This window comes from Oncorhynchus gorbuscha, linkage group LG16 (genome assembly GCF_021184085.1).
Source record: "Oncorhynchus gorbuscha isolate QuinsamMale2020 ecotype Even-year linkage group LG16, OgorEven_v1.0, whole genome shotgun sequence".
NCBI lineage: Eukaryota > Metazoa > Chordata > Actinopteri > Salmoniformes > Salmonidae > Oncorhynchus > Oncorhynchus gorbuscha.
Window position 1 is genome coordinate 17,908,395 of NC_060188.1, and position 14,437 is coordinate 17,922,831.

The following is a 14,437-nucleotide window of genomic DNA, read 5'->3' on the forward strand; positions in this document are numbered from 1 at the left end:
AGAGAAGCAGTGAGAGAGAGGTTGTTGTGAGAGAAAAACAGAGAGAGGAAGGAGAGCGAGAGAGACACAAACTGAGTCACAAATATATAAAAACATGAGCACATTAGCAAAAAGAGGCTTCAATAATAAGACTCAAAAGTACTCCAAACTACAACTGCTATGACCTTGCATCCTTACAGAGACATGAGACATGCTGAATAAGTTATAGAGAACATACCCTCTTTGCAGAGCCCGAAGTCTGCGATCTTCACGTAGCCCTGTGTATCCAGCAACAAGTTATCGAGTTTAAGGTCCCTGAGGAGGAGGGATGAAGATTAAGTCAAAATTGATGAGTACTCTGAGTATGAAGGGGTAGGAGGATGAGAGGGTGTCTGTCTTTCATGTGTTCTGTGTTTCATGTCTACCCAGAGTACTCACCGGTACACAATCTTATGGTCATGAAGAAACTCCAGGCCCAAAACCACACAGGCTGCGTAGAACCTGCAGGACGGACGGACGGACGGACAGACAGACAGACGACAGTAACAGCAGACCGTGGATGGATATGAGTACGCATACAGTACACAACCATATGAACACAAATATACATATCTCAAAGCATGCCTGTTCCTCCCCCATGTTCCGTTACACATTCAGTAGAACACAGAAAACACAGAAATACACAACGGTACCCACACGGCTCGGGGCTCTGTAAAGACGTCTGCATGGATGTGCATCATGAGGTCACCCCCAGCCGTGTACTCCATGACGAAGCACACATGTTCTGGGGTCTGGAAACATGCAAACAGGTTGACCAGGAAGGGATGGTGGGAGCTGTTCACCGTCTCAAAAATACGCTTCTCACACATCAAACTGAGGAGGGAGAGAGGAGAGGGAGAAGGAGAGAGGCGAGAATGATAAAAGACAACAGGGAAGAGAGACAACTGTCTAATGTCAAGTACAGTATGTAAACACACAGTTAACTTGTACAGTGTATATGTTTGCCATGGTTTGTTGCTGATCAGTTTTGTGTTGACAATAATATTGTGGCACACTGTATATAAAACTAGACAATCTAGTCATAGAAATTTCACCATGATGGAGGTCATATATTGTCAGAGAAAGGCATGATATTCTGCCTTGATTCTGTCTTGGCCTGTGTTGCATTCTAGTGTTGATCCATACCTGTCCACTTCGTCCCGCGCCACAATGTCTCCCTTCTTCAGAGCTTTGATAGCGTACACACTGCCTGTCCTCTTGTACTCCGACAACAACACCTGGAAAACACCAGCGGTTAATGTGGATCTCGACCTGAATCCTCTGGATGGAGAACTTCCAAACAAAGGGAGGATATTTCAAATGTGAGGACACATACTTTGCCAAAGTGTCCCCTGCCCAGCACAGCGATCAGCTTGAAGTCCTGCAGACACAGAGGGCCTTTGCTCTGTCTAATACCAGGACACAAATAAAATAATAATGATCACAATCACTGAAATAGCCTTTACTTTACCATCTTGAGGGTCATCTGCTAGCTGAAGAACCAGGATGCAGTATTATCTGGTGATTTGTGCCTACCTAGCACTTCTATAGAGAGCATGTTGCTGTGATATATGTCTCTGTGGCTACAGTAACGTGTTGTGGAGGAGGTCAGGTCATGTGGCCATATTGTGAGTGGGCGTGTTTCTCCAGCATCATACTGTAGGGGCCATATTGTGAGTGGGCGTGTTTCTCCAGCATCATACTGTAGGGGCCATATTGTGAGTGGGTGTGTTTCTCCAGCATCATACAGTAGGGGCCATATTGTGAGTGGGCGTGTTTCTCCAGCATCATACTGTAGGGGCCATATTGTGAGTGGGCGTGTTTCTCCAGCATCATACTGTAGGGGCCATATTGTGAGAGGATGTACTCAGGTGTGAGTGTGAGGACACACTGTGCCAACTCTGCATGTTGCTGTACCTGCGCAAGGAACTCGTGGATAGGGTTCTGGTTGGCCGCCCTTGGGCGAGGTCCGGAGGGGACAAGGGCTCAATCACAGGCTGTTCCTGAGAGTGAGAGAAAAAGAGAGATGGAGAGAAACATATAAAGAGGGGAGAGGGATAGATAGAGAGAATGAGGGAGAAGGTGAGAGAGGGAGAAGGAAAAACAGACGGACAGGGCAACAGTAATTTTGTCACTCATCATTATTAGTAGCCAGTTCCCTGCTGGCTGGCTGGCTGCTCAATCCCCTCTCCTCTCCTCTCTTCCTCGTTACTGTTAATTAGTTCTCGAAAAACACTAGAGTAACTAATCCCCCAGCCCCACTGACCACACCATCTGTTACCAAGGCCCTCCCTTCCTCCGCATCTCTCTCCCTCCATCACTCCCTCTGTCCCTCTCTCTCTGTCATCTCGTGCCAATCATGTTTTACACACTTGGAATCTAACACAGATTGGGCTTTGATCTAATTAAAGCTCATTCGATCCAATTTGGTCTAATTAGTGTGGATTTCTCCCTTTCCCCTCTTATTGTTACCTCTCTCCTCTCCTTCCTCCAAGGCCCTGCTCTGTCTCGCTCCAGATTCATCCTAGTCTAATAGTCCAATATGACTGAACCACTGTTTTTTAATCAAAGGCTTTCTGGAGGGAATGGCCAAAGGGAATGTGATACTACAGAGATGGCTATCAGATGATTATCACTCCATCACCGCACCCCCCCTCTATCCTCCCATCCTCTCACCCCCCCTCCCTCATCCTCCCATCCCTCCCTCATCCCTCTGTTCATCCCTTCCTTCTCTTCTTCTCACCAGGTGGGGTGTGTCAACAACGTCTCTCCTGATCTCAGGTCTCGGAGGAGAGTCGCTCTCCAGAGTCAGCTTCTCCACTGAGATCTCCCTACGACACACACAGAAACACCAGTCAACAGTCTCCCCATGCACAGTATATGTTGTGCTTGCTGTCTGAAGCATTAAAGAGGTATGAGAAAGGCTATCTGTGTGTGTGTACAGTACCCAGAATGTGAGTGTGAGTGTGGGGTGTAGCTGGGAACGTTATTTCCAGTAGGGATGGCGTTCCTCAGTAGGCGGACCCAGGTGGCGATGTCAACATTCATCTGATGAGCACGCAGGAACGATTTACCTGCAACACACACACACACACACACACACACACACACACACACACACACACACACACACACACACACACACACACACACACACACACACACACACACACACACACACACACACACACACACACACACACACACACACACAGCATTAAGATATACTGATAAAGACAAATCCCCCTGAAATGCAATCTATCCTGTTCACCCAGAAACTTTTAACTTGGTTTACTCAATCCACTAGGACTGCCCAGATTGCACTGAAGAAGTTTCAACCCTGACACACTCAAGTTGTCATACTCCAAAGCATTAAACCACCTAAAACCATCAGATGAATCCACAGCACTGCTAATTCCAACACTAGATGGCAATACAGAGCACAGAGGGATACAAAGTGGGTTCTGGGTGGAGGTTGCATGTAGTCACATATCTAGGACCTCCCCCAATCCCAATGTTAGGGGTGAACCACTAAACTGACTGTAGATCAGTGTCTAGGGGGAAACTCCATGCTACTCAGTGGGGAAGCAGTGGGGCGTCAGTGATGCAGGTGTGAGCCCTATAGGGATGCTGGGATACATGGAGCCAGGCTTGGCAGCTGCTGACAACATAAAGAACAAGATGGGGCTTTATCTAAGAGTTTACACATACTAACACAACACACACAAACTTATCTTACCATGCTGTTTGGAGAAAACCTTTTGTCTCTGCAGTCTTCGGCCTCTCACTATGACTGGGTTGAAGAACATTACCTGAAATACACACATATCAGTGGAGACTCATCAGAGGAGAAAGGGGAGGACCATCATCCTCAGTGAATTTCATAAAAATAGTGAAACAACTAAAAAAGTTTTCCTTTTTAGAGAAAACTATACTAAATATATTCACGTAACCACATAATTGATTAAAACACACAGCTTTGCAATGGTCTACAGTAGCTTCAACAGCACTCTGTAGGGTAGCATAGTCTAGCCGGTAGTTTCCACCCTCTGGGTACATTGACTTCAATACAAAACCTAGGAGGCTCACGGTCCTCACCCTTTTCCATAGACTTACACAGTAATTATGACAACATCCGGAGGGCGTCCTCCACCTATCAGAGCTCTTGCAGCATGAACTGCAAGATAAATAATCTAGTAAAGCATAAACTACAGCTAGCTAGCACTGCAGTGCTTAAAACAAATGTAATGAGTAGTTGACTCAAAGAGGGAAAATAATTTAACAAATAGATTTAGTAAAAAACGAAGAAGCAAGAAAGAGATATTTCATATTTTTTTCACTTTCACTTACTTAGCTAGCGAACACAGCTAGCTAGTTTAGCCTACTTAAACACCCGGCTCAAACAGAGAGGGATGCCATGTTCGCTAGCTGGCTATGGCAATCCAACATTGGAACTCTTCCAAGTCAAGGTAAGCTTTTTGTTTTATTCATTTACTGCCACCTGACTACACTGTACTGCATGATTGTAATGGGTTTACTAATGCGTTAGTTTTAGTAGCTATGTTGACTATGACGTTAGCTAATAATGGTGACAATGATGTAGGCTGTGTGTAGTGGTTATGATATGAAGGTTTGAAAGATTTTTTCGCCTGGTCACAGACAGCTGATGTATTTGTGGTGCACTGAAGTCCACAAGTGAAGGGAAAGGGTGAGAGGAGGAGAGCACGTGGCTGCTATGAAAGTGACCTGTGTTTGCAGGTGATCAGGGGTGCATTCATTCCGCCGATTCAGTTGAAAAGCATTCTTAAATGGAAGCAAATGGAACGAAATGGGGATAAACATATTTTAATTTGTCCAATAGAAACTCGTTTGCAACTGTTGGACTAATGATTACACCCTAGATCAGCTAGATGCTGGAAAGTGTGTGCAAGGCAGTATTGAATGTGTCACTGTCTGTCACCTTGATTACTCACCTACATTGTAAACTTTCATTTATAGGCTAGGTTGTAGAAACCTTATGATGGGTATAAGGAAAATTTGAGAATCATGTAGTAGCCGAAACCCATCGATGTTACATTAAGCTGGGGGAATGGAATATGAATGACTGTCATCCAATATGCTGTAATAGAAATAAGGCCATGCTCATAAAACAAAATGTGCGTCCTCCCTCATCTTAAATAGCACTGATTGGCACTGACACATACAGTACCAGTCAAAAGTTTGGACAAACCTACTCATTCAAGGGTTTTTCTTATATATATATATATATATATATATATATATTTTTAAAACCATTTTCTACATTGTAGAATAATAGTGAAGACATCAAAACTATGAAATAACACATATGGAATCATGTAGTAACCAAAAACGTGTTAAACAAATAAAAATATATTTTATATTTGAGATTCTTCAAAGTAGCCACCCTTTGCCTTGAGGACAGCTTTGCACACTATTGGCATTCTCTCAACCAGATTCACCTGGAATGCTTTTCCAACAGTCTTGAAGGAGTTCCCACATATGCTGAGCACTTGGCTGCTTTTCTTCACTCTGCGGTCCAACTCATTCCAAACCATCTCAATTTGGTTGAGGTCGGGGGATTGTGGAGGCCAGGTCATCTGATGCAGCACTCCAATACTCTCCTTCTTGGTAAAATAGCCTTTACTCAGCCTGGAGATGTGTTGGTTCATTGTCCTAATTATATTCCCACTAAGTGCAAACCATATGGGATGGCGTATTGCTGCAGAATGCTGTGGTAGCCATGCTGGTTAAGTGTGTTTAGAATTCTAAATAAATCACAGAGTGTGTCACCAGCAAAGCACCCCCACACCATAAAACCTCCTCCTCCATGCTTTACGGTGGGAAATACACATGAGGAGATAATCCGTTCACCCACACTGAGTCTCACAAAGAGACGGTGGTTGGAACCAACAATCTCTAATTTGGACTCCAGACCAAAGGACAAATGTCCACCGGTCTAATGTCCATTACTCATGTTTCTTAGTAAGTAAAGTCTCTTCTTCTTATCGGTGTCCTTCAGTAATTGTTTCTTTGCAGTAATTTGACCATGAAGGCCTGATTCACACAGTATCCTCTGAACAGTTGATGTTCAGATGTTTCTGTTACTTGAACTTGACTGACCATGTCTTAAAGTTAGGATGGACTGTCGTTTCTCTTTGCTTATTTGAGCTGTTCTTGCCATAATATGGACAGGGTATTTTACCAAATAGGGCTATCTTCTGTATACCACCCCTACCTTGACACAACACAACTGATTGGCTCAAACCCATTAAGAAGGAAACAAATTCCACAAATGAACTTTTAACAAAATGCATTCCAGGTGACTACGTCATGAAGTTGGTTGAGAGAATTCCAAGAGTGTGCAAAGCTGTCATCAAGGCAAAGGGTGGTTACTAAAATCTAAAATATATTTTTATTTGTTTAACCCTTTTTTCCCTTACTACATGATTCCATATGTTTTTTCATAGATTTGATGTATTCATTATTATTCTACAATGTAGAAAATAGTAAAAATAAAGAAAAACCCTTGAATGAGTAGGTGTATCAAAACTTTTGACTGGTACTGTATAGTTCAGGATTGAGCAGGGATGTATGTGTTGGTTTAGAGTGTGTAGTCTTAGAGTGATTATCTTAATTTACCGAGGTTAGCTAGCCAGCTATTTGTCGTCCTTAACGTAGGTGACTCTGCTAGCTAGCCAACGCTAGCCAACGTCTTCTGTATAGAACTCAACAACCCGGTCGCATTCACAGGTAGTATCACATTTTCGCTTCATTTCATTACAGTACAACGGTTTGATTTGTTTGATCGTAGCTTGCTACATAGCTAGCTACATAGCCGTCTTTGTATCAAAGATAATTGTGTAGTCTAGAGCGATTTTCTAGGTTCGCTAGCCAGCTATTGTCGTTCTTTTAACGCAACGTAACGTAAACAACACTGCTAGCTAGCCCCCGAATAGCAACACTGCAGAAACTATTACACTCAACGGAACGACTTGATTAGTGTAGTGTCAACAACGCACCCACTGCCAACTGGCCTACTTCAGCAGCACTGTATCATTTTAATCATTTTAGTCAATAAGATTCTTGCTACGTAGCTTAACTTTCTGAACATTCGAGACGTGTAGTCCACTTGTCATTCCAATCTCCTTTGCATTAGCGTAGCCTCTTCTGTAGCCTGTCAACTATGTGTCTGTTTATCCCTGTTCTCTCCTCTCTGCACAGACCATACAAACGCTCCACACCGCGCGGCCGCGGCCACCCTACTCTGGTGGTCCCAGCGCGCACGACCCACGTGGAGTTCCAGGTCTCCGGTAGCCTCTGGAACTGCCAATCTGCGGTCAACAAGGCAGAGTTCATCTCAGCCTATGCCTCCCTCCAGTCCCTCGACTTCTTGGCACTGACGGAAACATGGATCACCACAGACAACACTGCTACTCCTACTGCTCTCTCTTCGTCCGCCCACGTGTTCTCGCACACCCCGAGAGCGTCTGGTCAGCGGGATGGTGGCACCGGGATCCTCATCTCTCCCAAGTGGTCATTCTCTCTTTCTCCCCTTACCCATCTGTCTATCGCCTCCTTTGAATTCCATGCTGTCACAGTTACTAGCCCTTTCAAGCTTAACATCCTTATCATTTATCGCCCTCCAGGTTCCCTCGGAGAGTTCATCAATGAGCTTGATGCCTTGATAAGCTCCTTTCCTGAGGACGGCTCACCTCTCACAGTTCTGGGCGACTTTAACCTCCCCACGTCTACCTTTGACTCTTTCCTCTCTGCCTCCTTCTTTCCACTCCTCTCCTCTTTTGACCTCACCCTCTCACCTTCCCCCCTACTCACAAGGCAGGCAATACGCTCGACCTCATCTTTACTAGATGCTGTTCTTCCACTAACCTCATTGCAACTCCCCTCCAAGTCTCCGACCACTACCTTGTATCCTTTTCCCTCTCGCTCTCATCCAACACCTCCCACACTGCCCCTACTCGGATGGTATCGCGCCGTCCCAACCTTCGCTCTCTCTCCCCCGCTACTCTCTCCTCTTCCATCCTATCATCTCTTCCCTCTGCTCAAACCTTCTCCCACCTATCTCCCGATTCTGCCTCCTCAACCCTCCTCTCTCCTCCCTCTCTGCATCCCTTGACTCTCTATGTCCCCTATCCTCCAGGCCGGCTCGGTCCTCCCCTCCCGCTCCGTGGCTCGATGACTCATTGCGAGCTCACAGAACAGGGCTCCGGGCAGCCGAGCGGAAATGGAGGAAAACTCGCCTCCCTGCGGACCTGGCATCCTTTCACTCCCTCCTCTCTACATTTTCCTCCTCTGTCTCTGCTGCTAAAGCCACTTTCTACCACGCTAAATTCCAAGCATCTGCCTCTAACCCTAGGAAGCTCTTTGCCATCTTCTCCTCCCTCCTGAATCCTCCTCCCCCTCCCCCCTCCTCCCTCTCTGCAGATGACTTCGTCAACCATTTTGAAAAGAAGGTCGATGACATCCGATCCTCGTTTGCTAAGTCAAACGACACCGCTGGTTCTGCTCACACTGCCCTACCCTGTGCTCTGACCTCTTTCTCCCCTCTCTCTCCAGATGAAATCTTGCGTCTTGTGACGGCCGGCCGCCCAACAACCTGCCCGCTTGACCCTATCCCCTCCTCTCTTCTCCAGACCATTTCCGGAGGCCTTCTCCCTTACCTCACCTCGCTCATCAACTCATCCCTGACTGCTGGCTACGTCCCTTCCGTCTTCAAGAGAGCGAGAGTTGCACCCCTTCTGAAAAAACCTACACTCGATCCCTCCGATGTCAACAATTACAGACCAGTATCCCTTCTTTCTTTTCTCTCCAAAACTCTTGAACGTGCCGTCCTTGGCCAGCTCTCCCGCTATCTCTCTCTGAATGACCTTCTTGATCCAAATCAGTCAGGTTTCAAGACTAGTCATTCAACTGAGACTGCTCTCCTCTGTATCACGGAGGCGCTCCGCACTGCTAAAGCTAACTCTCTCTCCTCTGCTCTCATCCTTCTAGATCTATCGGCTGCCTTCGATACTGTGAACCATCAGATCCTCCTCTCCACCCTCTCCGAGTTGGGCATCTCCGGCGCGGCCCACGCTTGGATTGCGTCCTACCTGACAGGTCGCTCCTACCAGGTGGCGTGGCGAGAATCTGTCTCCTCACCACGCGCTCTCACCACTGGTGTCCCCCAGGGCTCTGTTCTTGGCCCTCTCCTATTCTCGCTATACACCAAGTCACTTGGCTCTGTCATAACCTCACATGGTCTCTCTTATCATTGCTATGCAGACGACACACAATTAATCTTCTCCTTTCCCCCTTCTGATGACCAGGTGGCGAATCGCATCTCTGCATGTCTGGCAGACATATCAGTGTGGATGACGGATCACCACCTCAAGCTGAACCTCGGCAAGACGGAGCTGCTCTTCCTCCCGGGGAAGGACTGCCCGTTCCATGATCTCGCCATCACGGTTGACAACTCCATTGTGTCCTCCTCCCAGAGCGCCAAGAACCTTGGCGTGATCCTGGACAACACCCTGTCGTTCTCAACCAACATCAAGGCGGTGGCCCGTTCCTGTAGGTTCATGCTCTACAACATCCGCAGAGTACGACCCTGCCTCACACAGGAAGCGGCGCAGGTCCTAATCCAGGCACTTGTCATCTCCCGTCTGGATTACTGCAACTCGCTGTTGGCTGGGCTCCCTGCCTGTGCCATTAAACCCCTTCAACTCATCCAGAACGCCGCAGCCCGTCTGGTGTTTCACCTTCCCAAGTTCTCTCACGTCACCCCGCTCCTCCGTTCTCTCCACTGGCTTCCAGTTGAAGCTCGCATCCGCTACAAGACCACGGTGCTTGCCTACGGAGCTGTGAGGGGAACGGCACCTCAGTACCTCCAGGCTCTGATCAGGCCCTACACCCAAACAAGGGCACTGCGTTCATCCACCTCTGGCCTGCTCGCCTCCCTACCACTGAGGAAGTACAGCTCCCGCTCAGCCCAGTCAAAACTGTTCGCTGCCCTGGCCCCCCAATGGTGGAACAAACTCCCTCACGACGCCAGGACAGCGGAGTCAATCACCACCTTCCGGAGACACCTGAAACCCCACCTCTTTAAGGAATACCTAGGATAGGATAAGTAATCCCTCTCACCCCCCCCCTTAAGTTTTAGATGCACTATTGTAAAGTGACTGTTCCACTGGATGTCATAAGGTGAATGCACCAATTTGTAAGTCGCTCTGGATAAGAGCGTCTGCTAAATAACTTAAATGTAAATGTAATGTAATGTTGGTGCGTGTGTTTGCATGTTCGCATGTCTCTGTATGTGTGTATGTGTATACATGGTGGGGTGTGTGTACCTCAGCCAGCAGCAGGCCCTGAGGCTCCAGCTCCAGTTGAACTCTGTGTTTCTGGTTGTCCAGGAAGTCCTCCAGCTTCAGGTACTTGAGAGCACACAGGGAGCGGTAGTCCCTCCAGTACACTGCTATCTCCATCTCCCTGGACTGGGCCGAAACACAGGTCAACCCACATACTGTTTCAACCACAGGTGTACATACACTTCTTTTTACCTTTTCACGCTCTCTCAATTCTCAATGTGCCTCTCTCTCTCTCAATTCTCAATGTGCCTCTCTCTCTCTCAATTCTCAATGTGCCTCTCTCTCTCTCAATTCTCAATGTGCCTCTCTCTCTCTCAATTCTCAATGTGCCTCTCTCTCTCTCAATTCTCAATGTGCCTCTCTCTCTCTCAATTCTCAATGTGCCTCTCTCTCTCTCTCAATTCTCAATGTGCCTCTCTCTCTCTCAATTCTCAATGTGCCTCTCTCTCTCAATTCTCAATGTGCCTCTCTCTCTCTCAATTCTCAATGTGCCTCTCTCTCTCTCTCTCAATTCTCAATGTGCCTCTCTCTCTCTCTCTCAATTCTCAATGTGCCTCTCTCTCTCAATTCTCAATGTGCCTCTCTCTCTCAATTCTCAATGTGCCTCTCTCTCTCTCAATTCTCAATGTGCCTCTCTCTCTCTCTCAATTCTCAATGTGCCTCTCTCTCTCTCAATTCTCAATGTGCCTCTCTCTCTCAATTCTCAATGTGCCTCTCTCTCTCTCAATTCTCAATGTGCCTCTCTCTCTCTCAATTCTCAATGTGCCTCTCTCTCTCTCAATTCTCAATGTGCCTCTCTCTCTCTCTCTCTCTCTCTCTCTCTCAATTCTCAATGTGCCTCTCTCTCTCTCAATTCTCAATGTGCCTCTCTCTCTCTCAATTCTCAATGTGCCTCTCTCTCTCTCAATTCTCAATGTGCCTCTCTCTCTCTCAATTCTCAATGTGCCTCTCTCTCTCTCAATTCTCAATGTGCCTCTCTCTCTCTCAATTCTCAATGTGCCTCTCTCTCTCTCAATTCTCAATGTGCCTCTCTCTCTCTCTCAATTCTCAATGTGCCTCTCTCTCTCTCAATTCTCAATGTGCCTCTCTCTCTCTCAATTCTCAATGTGCCTCTCTCTCTCTCAATTCTCAATGTGCCTCTCTCTCAATTAAATTCAATTCAATGGCTTTATTGGCATGGGAAACAACATACAAAGTGAATATATAAAGTGAAAAACAACAAACATTAACAGTAAACATTACACATACAGAAGTTTCAAAACAGTAAAGACATTACAAATGTCATATTATATATATATATACAGTGTTTTAACTATGTACAGATGGTTAAAGGACACAATATAAAATAAATAAGCATAAATATGAGTTGTATTTACAATGGTGTTTGTTCTTCACTGGTTGCCCTTTTCTCGTGGCAACAGGTCACAAATCTTGCTGCTGTGATGGCACACTGTGGAATTTCACCCAGTAGATATGGGAGTTTTTCAAAATTGGATTTGTTTTCGAATTCTTTGTGGATCTGTGTAATCTGAGGGAAATATGTCTCTCTAATATGGTCATACATTGGGCAGGAGGTTAGGAAGTGCAGCTCAGTTTCCACTTCATTTTGTGGGCACTCTCTCTCTCAATTCTCCATGTGCCTCTCTCTCTTTCTCAATTCTCCATGTGCCTCTCTCTCTCTCAATTCTCCATGTGCCTCTCTCTCTCTCAATTCTCCATGTGCCTCTCTCTCTCCCAATTCAATGCAAGGAGCTTTATTGGCATGGGAATCTCTCTCTCTGTCTCTGTGTTGTGTGATGTAATGTAATATCTTACTCTCTCCAGTTCTACAGTGAAGGTCTGGTCCCAGGCCTGCTCTCCCACTGTCTTCCAGCACGTCTGTCCCACCACTGTGTTCTCCAGCTTCAACACCGCACTCACCTCCGCTGTTCAACACATGTTTAGAAACTCACTACACAACACAAATTGACAGATATGTACACACACACACACACACACACACACACACACACACACACACACACACACACACACACACACACACACACACACACACACACACACACACACACACACACACACACACACACACACACACACACACACACACACACACACACACACACACACACACTTACAGGAGAGTTCGTCGGTCTTGCCGGGGATCCTGAGGCTCATGCTGCTGGTGCTGCGGCTGTAGAGACCACTGAGTTTGAAGGAGCGTCCGTCCCCTGGGCTGTAGCAAGGCAAGACCACCGGGGTTCCTCTACTGCGCCCCGGGACCACCTCCAACACCCCCACACAGCCCAGCAGACGCACCTGCAGGGTACCTAGGAGAGAGAGTGAGAGAGAGAGAGTTGATATGTGATGTTTGAGTAGAAGTGAGAGTATCATACCTGGTTCAAAAGGTTTATAACTTCAGTCACTGGATATGGGAGAGATATTCAACTGAATCCATGAGTTTCTGATGCATTAGAGCCTTCAGTTAGGTATAGACAGAGAGGTAGTGAGAGACTATAGAGAGGCTGTAATAGTCAGTGATACATTATAGAGAGGCTGTACGTGTCAGTTATAGGGTATAGAGAAACTGTAAGAGTCAGTGATAGGGTATAGAGAGACCGTAAGAGTCAGAGATAGGGTATAGGGAGGCTGTAAGAGTCAGTGATAGACTATGAGTGTATGTACCAGTGAGTGGGGAGGGCTTGCAGAGGGTGCTGTACTGGTTGTGTACATAGGGGGTTCCGTGTCTGGAGCTGAAGGCTGAGGAGGAGGCCAGCACCAGCTCTTCCTTGATGAGGCAGGCCTTCGGGTGGTCGTCCGTCAGCTCCAGCAGATGCTGCTCCAGAGAGCCTCTCAGCAGGTCACAGCGCTGGGACGACTCACTCAGACCACACTGGGCCTGGGGGGAGAGAGGAGAGAGGGGGTTTACAATTGTGTGTGTGTGTATGTGTGCATTTAAATGTGCCCTAAATGGTGTTTGTGTGTGCATTAAATGTACGTTCATGTGTGAGATCCATACAGTAGTCTTGTGTGTGAACTCTGACCTCTGACATGGCCTTCTTGTCCTGGACCTTCCCTACTCCCAGCAGCCTCAGCATGTTCTTGGCTCCCTCAGCCATGGCGTGCTCCACACGGTAATGATGCCACAGCTCCTCCACACGCAGCTCCACCCCACACGTGTCTGGCTTCCCTGGGGAGAGCGATAAAAAAACATTTACTGACCCCGTGGCTTTTTACACATTTTGTTGTTACAGCCTTATTCTTAAATACATTTTTCCCTCATCAATCTACACACAATACCCCATAATGACAAAGCAAAAGCAGGTTTTTAGAAATGTTTGCAAATGTAAAAATATATATATATAATAATTAAACATGACATTTACGTAAGTATTCAAACTCAGGACTTTGTTGAAGCACCTTTGGCAGTGATTACAGACTCTTGTCTTCTTGGATATGTGGAAGGACCACTAGAGGGCAGGCTGGGCTCATGGATAGTAGCCCAACAAAGCATGGGAGACAAGGTAACCAGAGTCAATTAAGCACAGCTGACGGTACTAATGAGATACTCTCCTTCCCCTATAAAAGAGAGAAAACTATCTCTGGAAGATGGCCACCGAGAGAGAGAAGCTGTGCTGAAAGAACCACGAAGACGGTGACAAACCCGTGATTTATGTTTGTTGTAGTTTAAAGATTATCCTATTATGTTCTTGTTTCATCGGGAGAAGAAGATGTGTGTTTTATTCCTTGGAAGAATTTTCATTGATTATGTTAGAATGTTTTTGTTGACAAAATACCCTCAATAGAGAACCGTGTTCAATCAGAAAAACCTACTCCTGACTCGTTTATTCCACCTTCCCGCTTTAGAGTGACGCCTAATTACTTGGTACGCTCACAGGTATGACAGTACAAGCTTGGCACACCTGGATTTGGAAAGTTTCTCCCATTCTTCTCTGCAGATCCTCTCAAGCTCTGTCAGGTTGAATGGGGAGCGTCGCTGCATAGCTATTTTCAGGTCGCTCCAGAGATGTTCG

At 46.4% G+C, this 14,437-nt stretch overlaps 1 protein-coding gene across 2 annotated transcripts in view; it reads right to left on the reverse strand.

Annotated features, from left to right (window-relative positions):
* LOC124000824 (serine/threonine-protein kinase N1-like) overlaps positions 1-14,437 on the reverse strand; it is a 57,471-nt gene that overhangs the window by 17,880 nt on the left and 25,154 nt on the right. For both annotated transcript variants that reach the window (XM_046307458.1, XM_046307457.1), the window contains exons 6-19: positions 13,448-13,593; positions 13,089-13,302; positions 12,542-12,733; positions 12,219-12,328; positions 10,386-10,529; positions 3,758-3,830; positions 2,966-3,092; positions 2,762-2,849; positions 1,936-2,021; positions 1,355-1,427; positions 1,165-1,256; positions 676-852; positions 418-480; positions 218-294 (exon numbers count right to left, since the gene is read on the reverse strand). In XM_046307458.1, the coding sequence (XP_046163414.1) occupies positions 218-294; positions 418-480; positions 676-852; positions 1,165-1,256; positions 1,355-1,427; positions 1,936-2,021; positions 2,762-2,849; positions 2,966-3,092; positions 3,758-3,830; positions 10,386-10,529; positions 12,219-12,328; positions 12,542-12,733; positions 13,089-13,302; positions 13,448-13,593 (1,662 nt within the window). The remainder of the gene's footprint in view (positions 1-217; positions 295-417; positions 481-675; positions 853-1,164; positions 1,257-1,354; positions 1,428-1,935; positions 2,022-2,761; positions 2,850-2,965; positions 3,093-3,757; positions 3,831-10,385; positions 10,530-12,218; positions 12,329-12,541; positions 12,734-13,088; positions 13,303-13,447; positions 13,594-14,437) is intronic.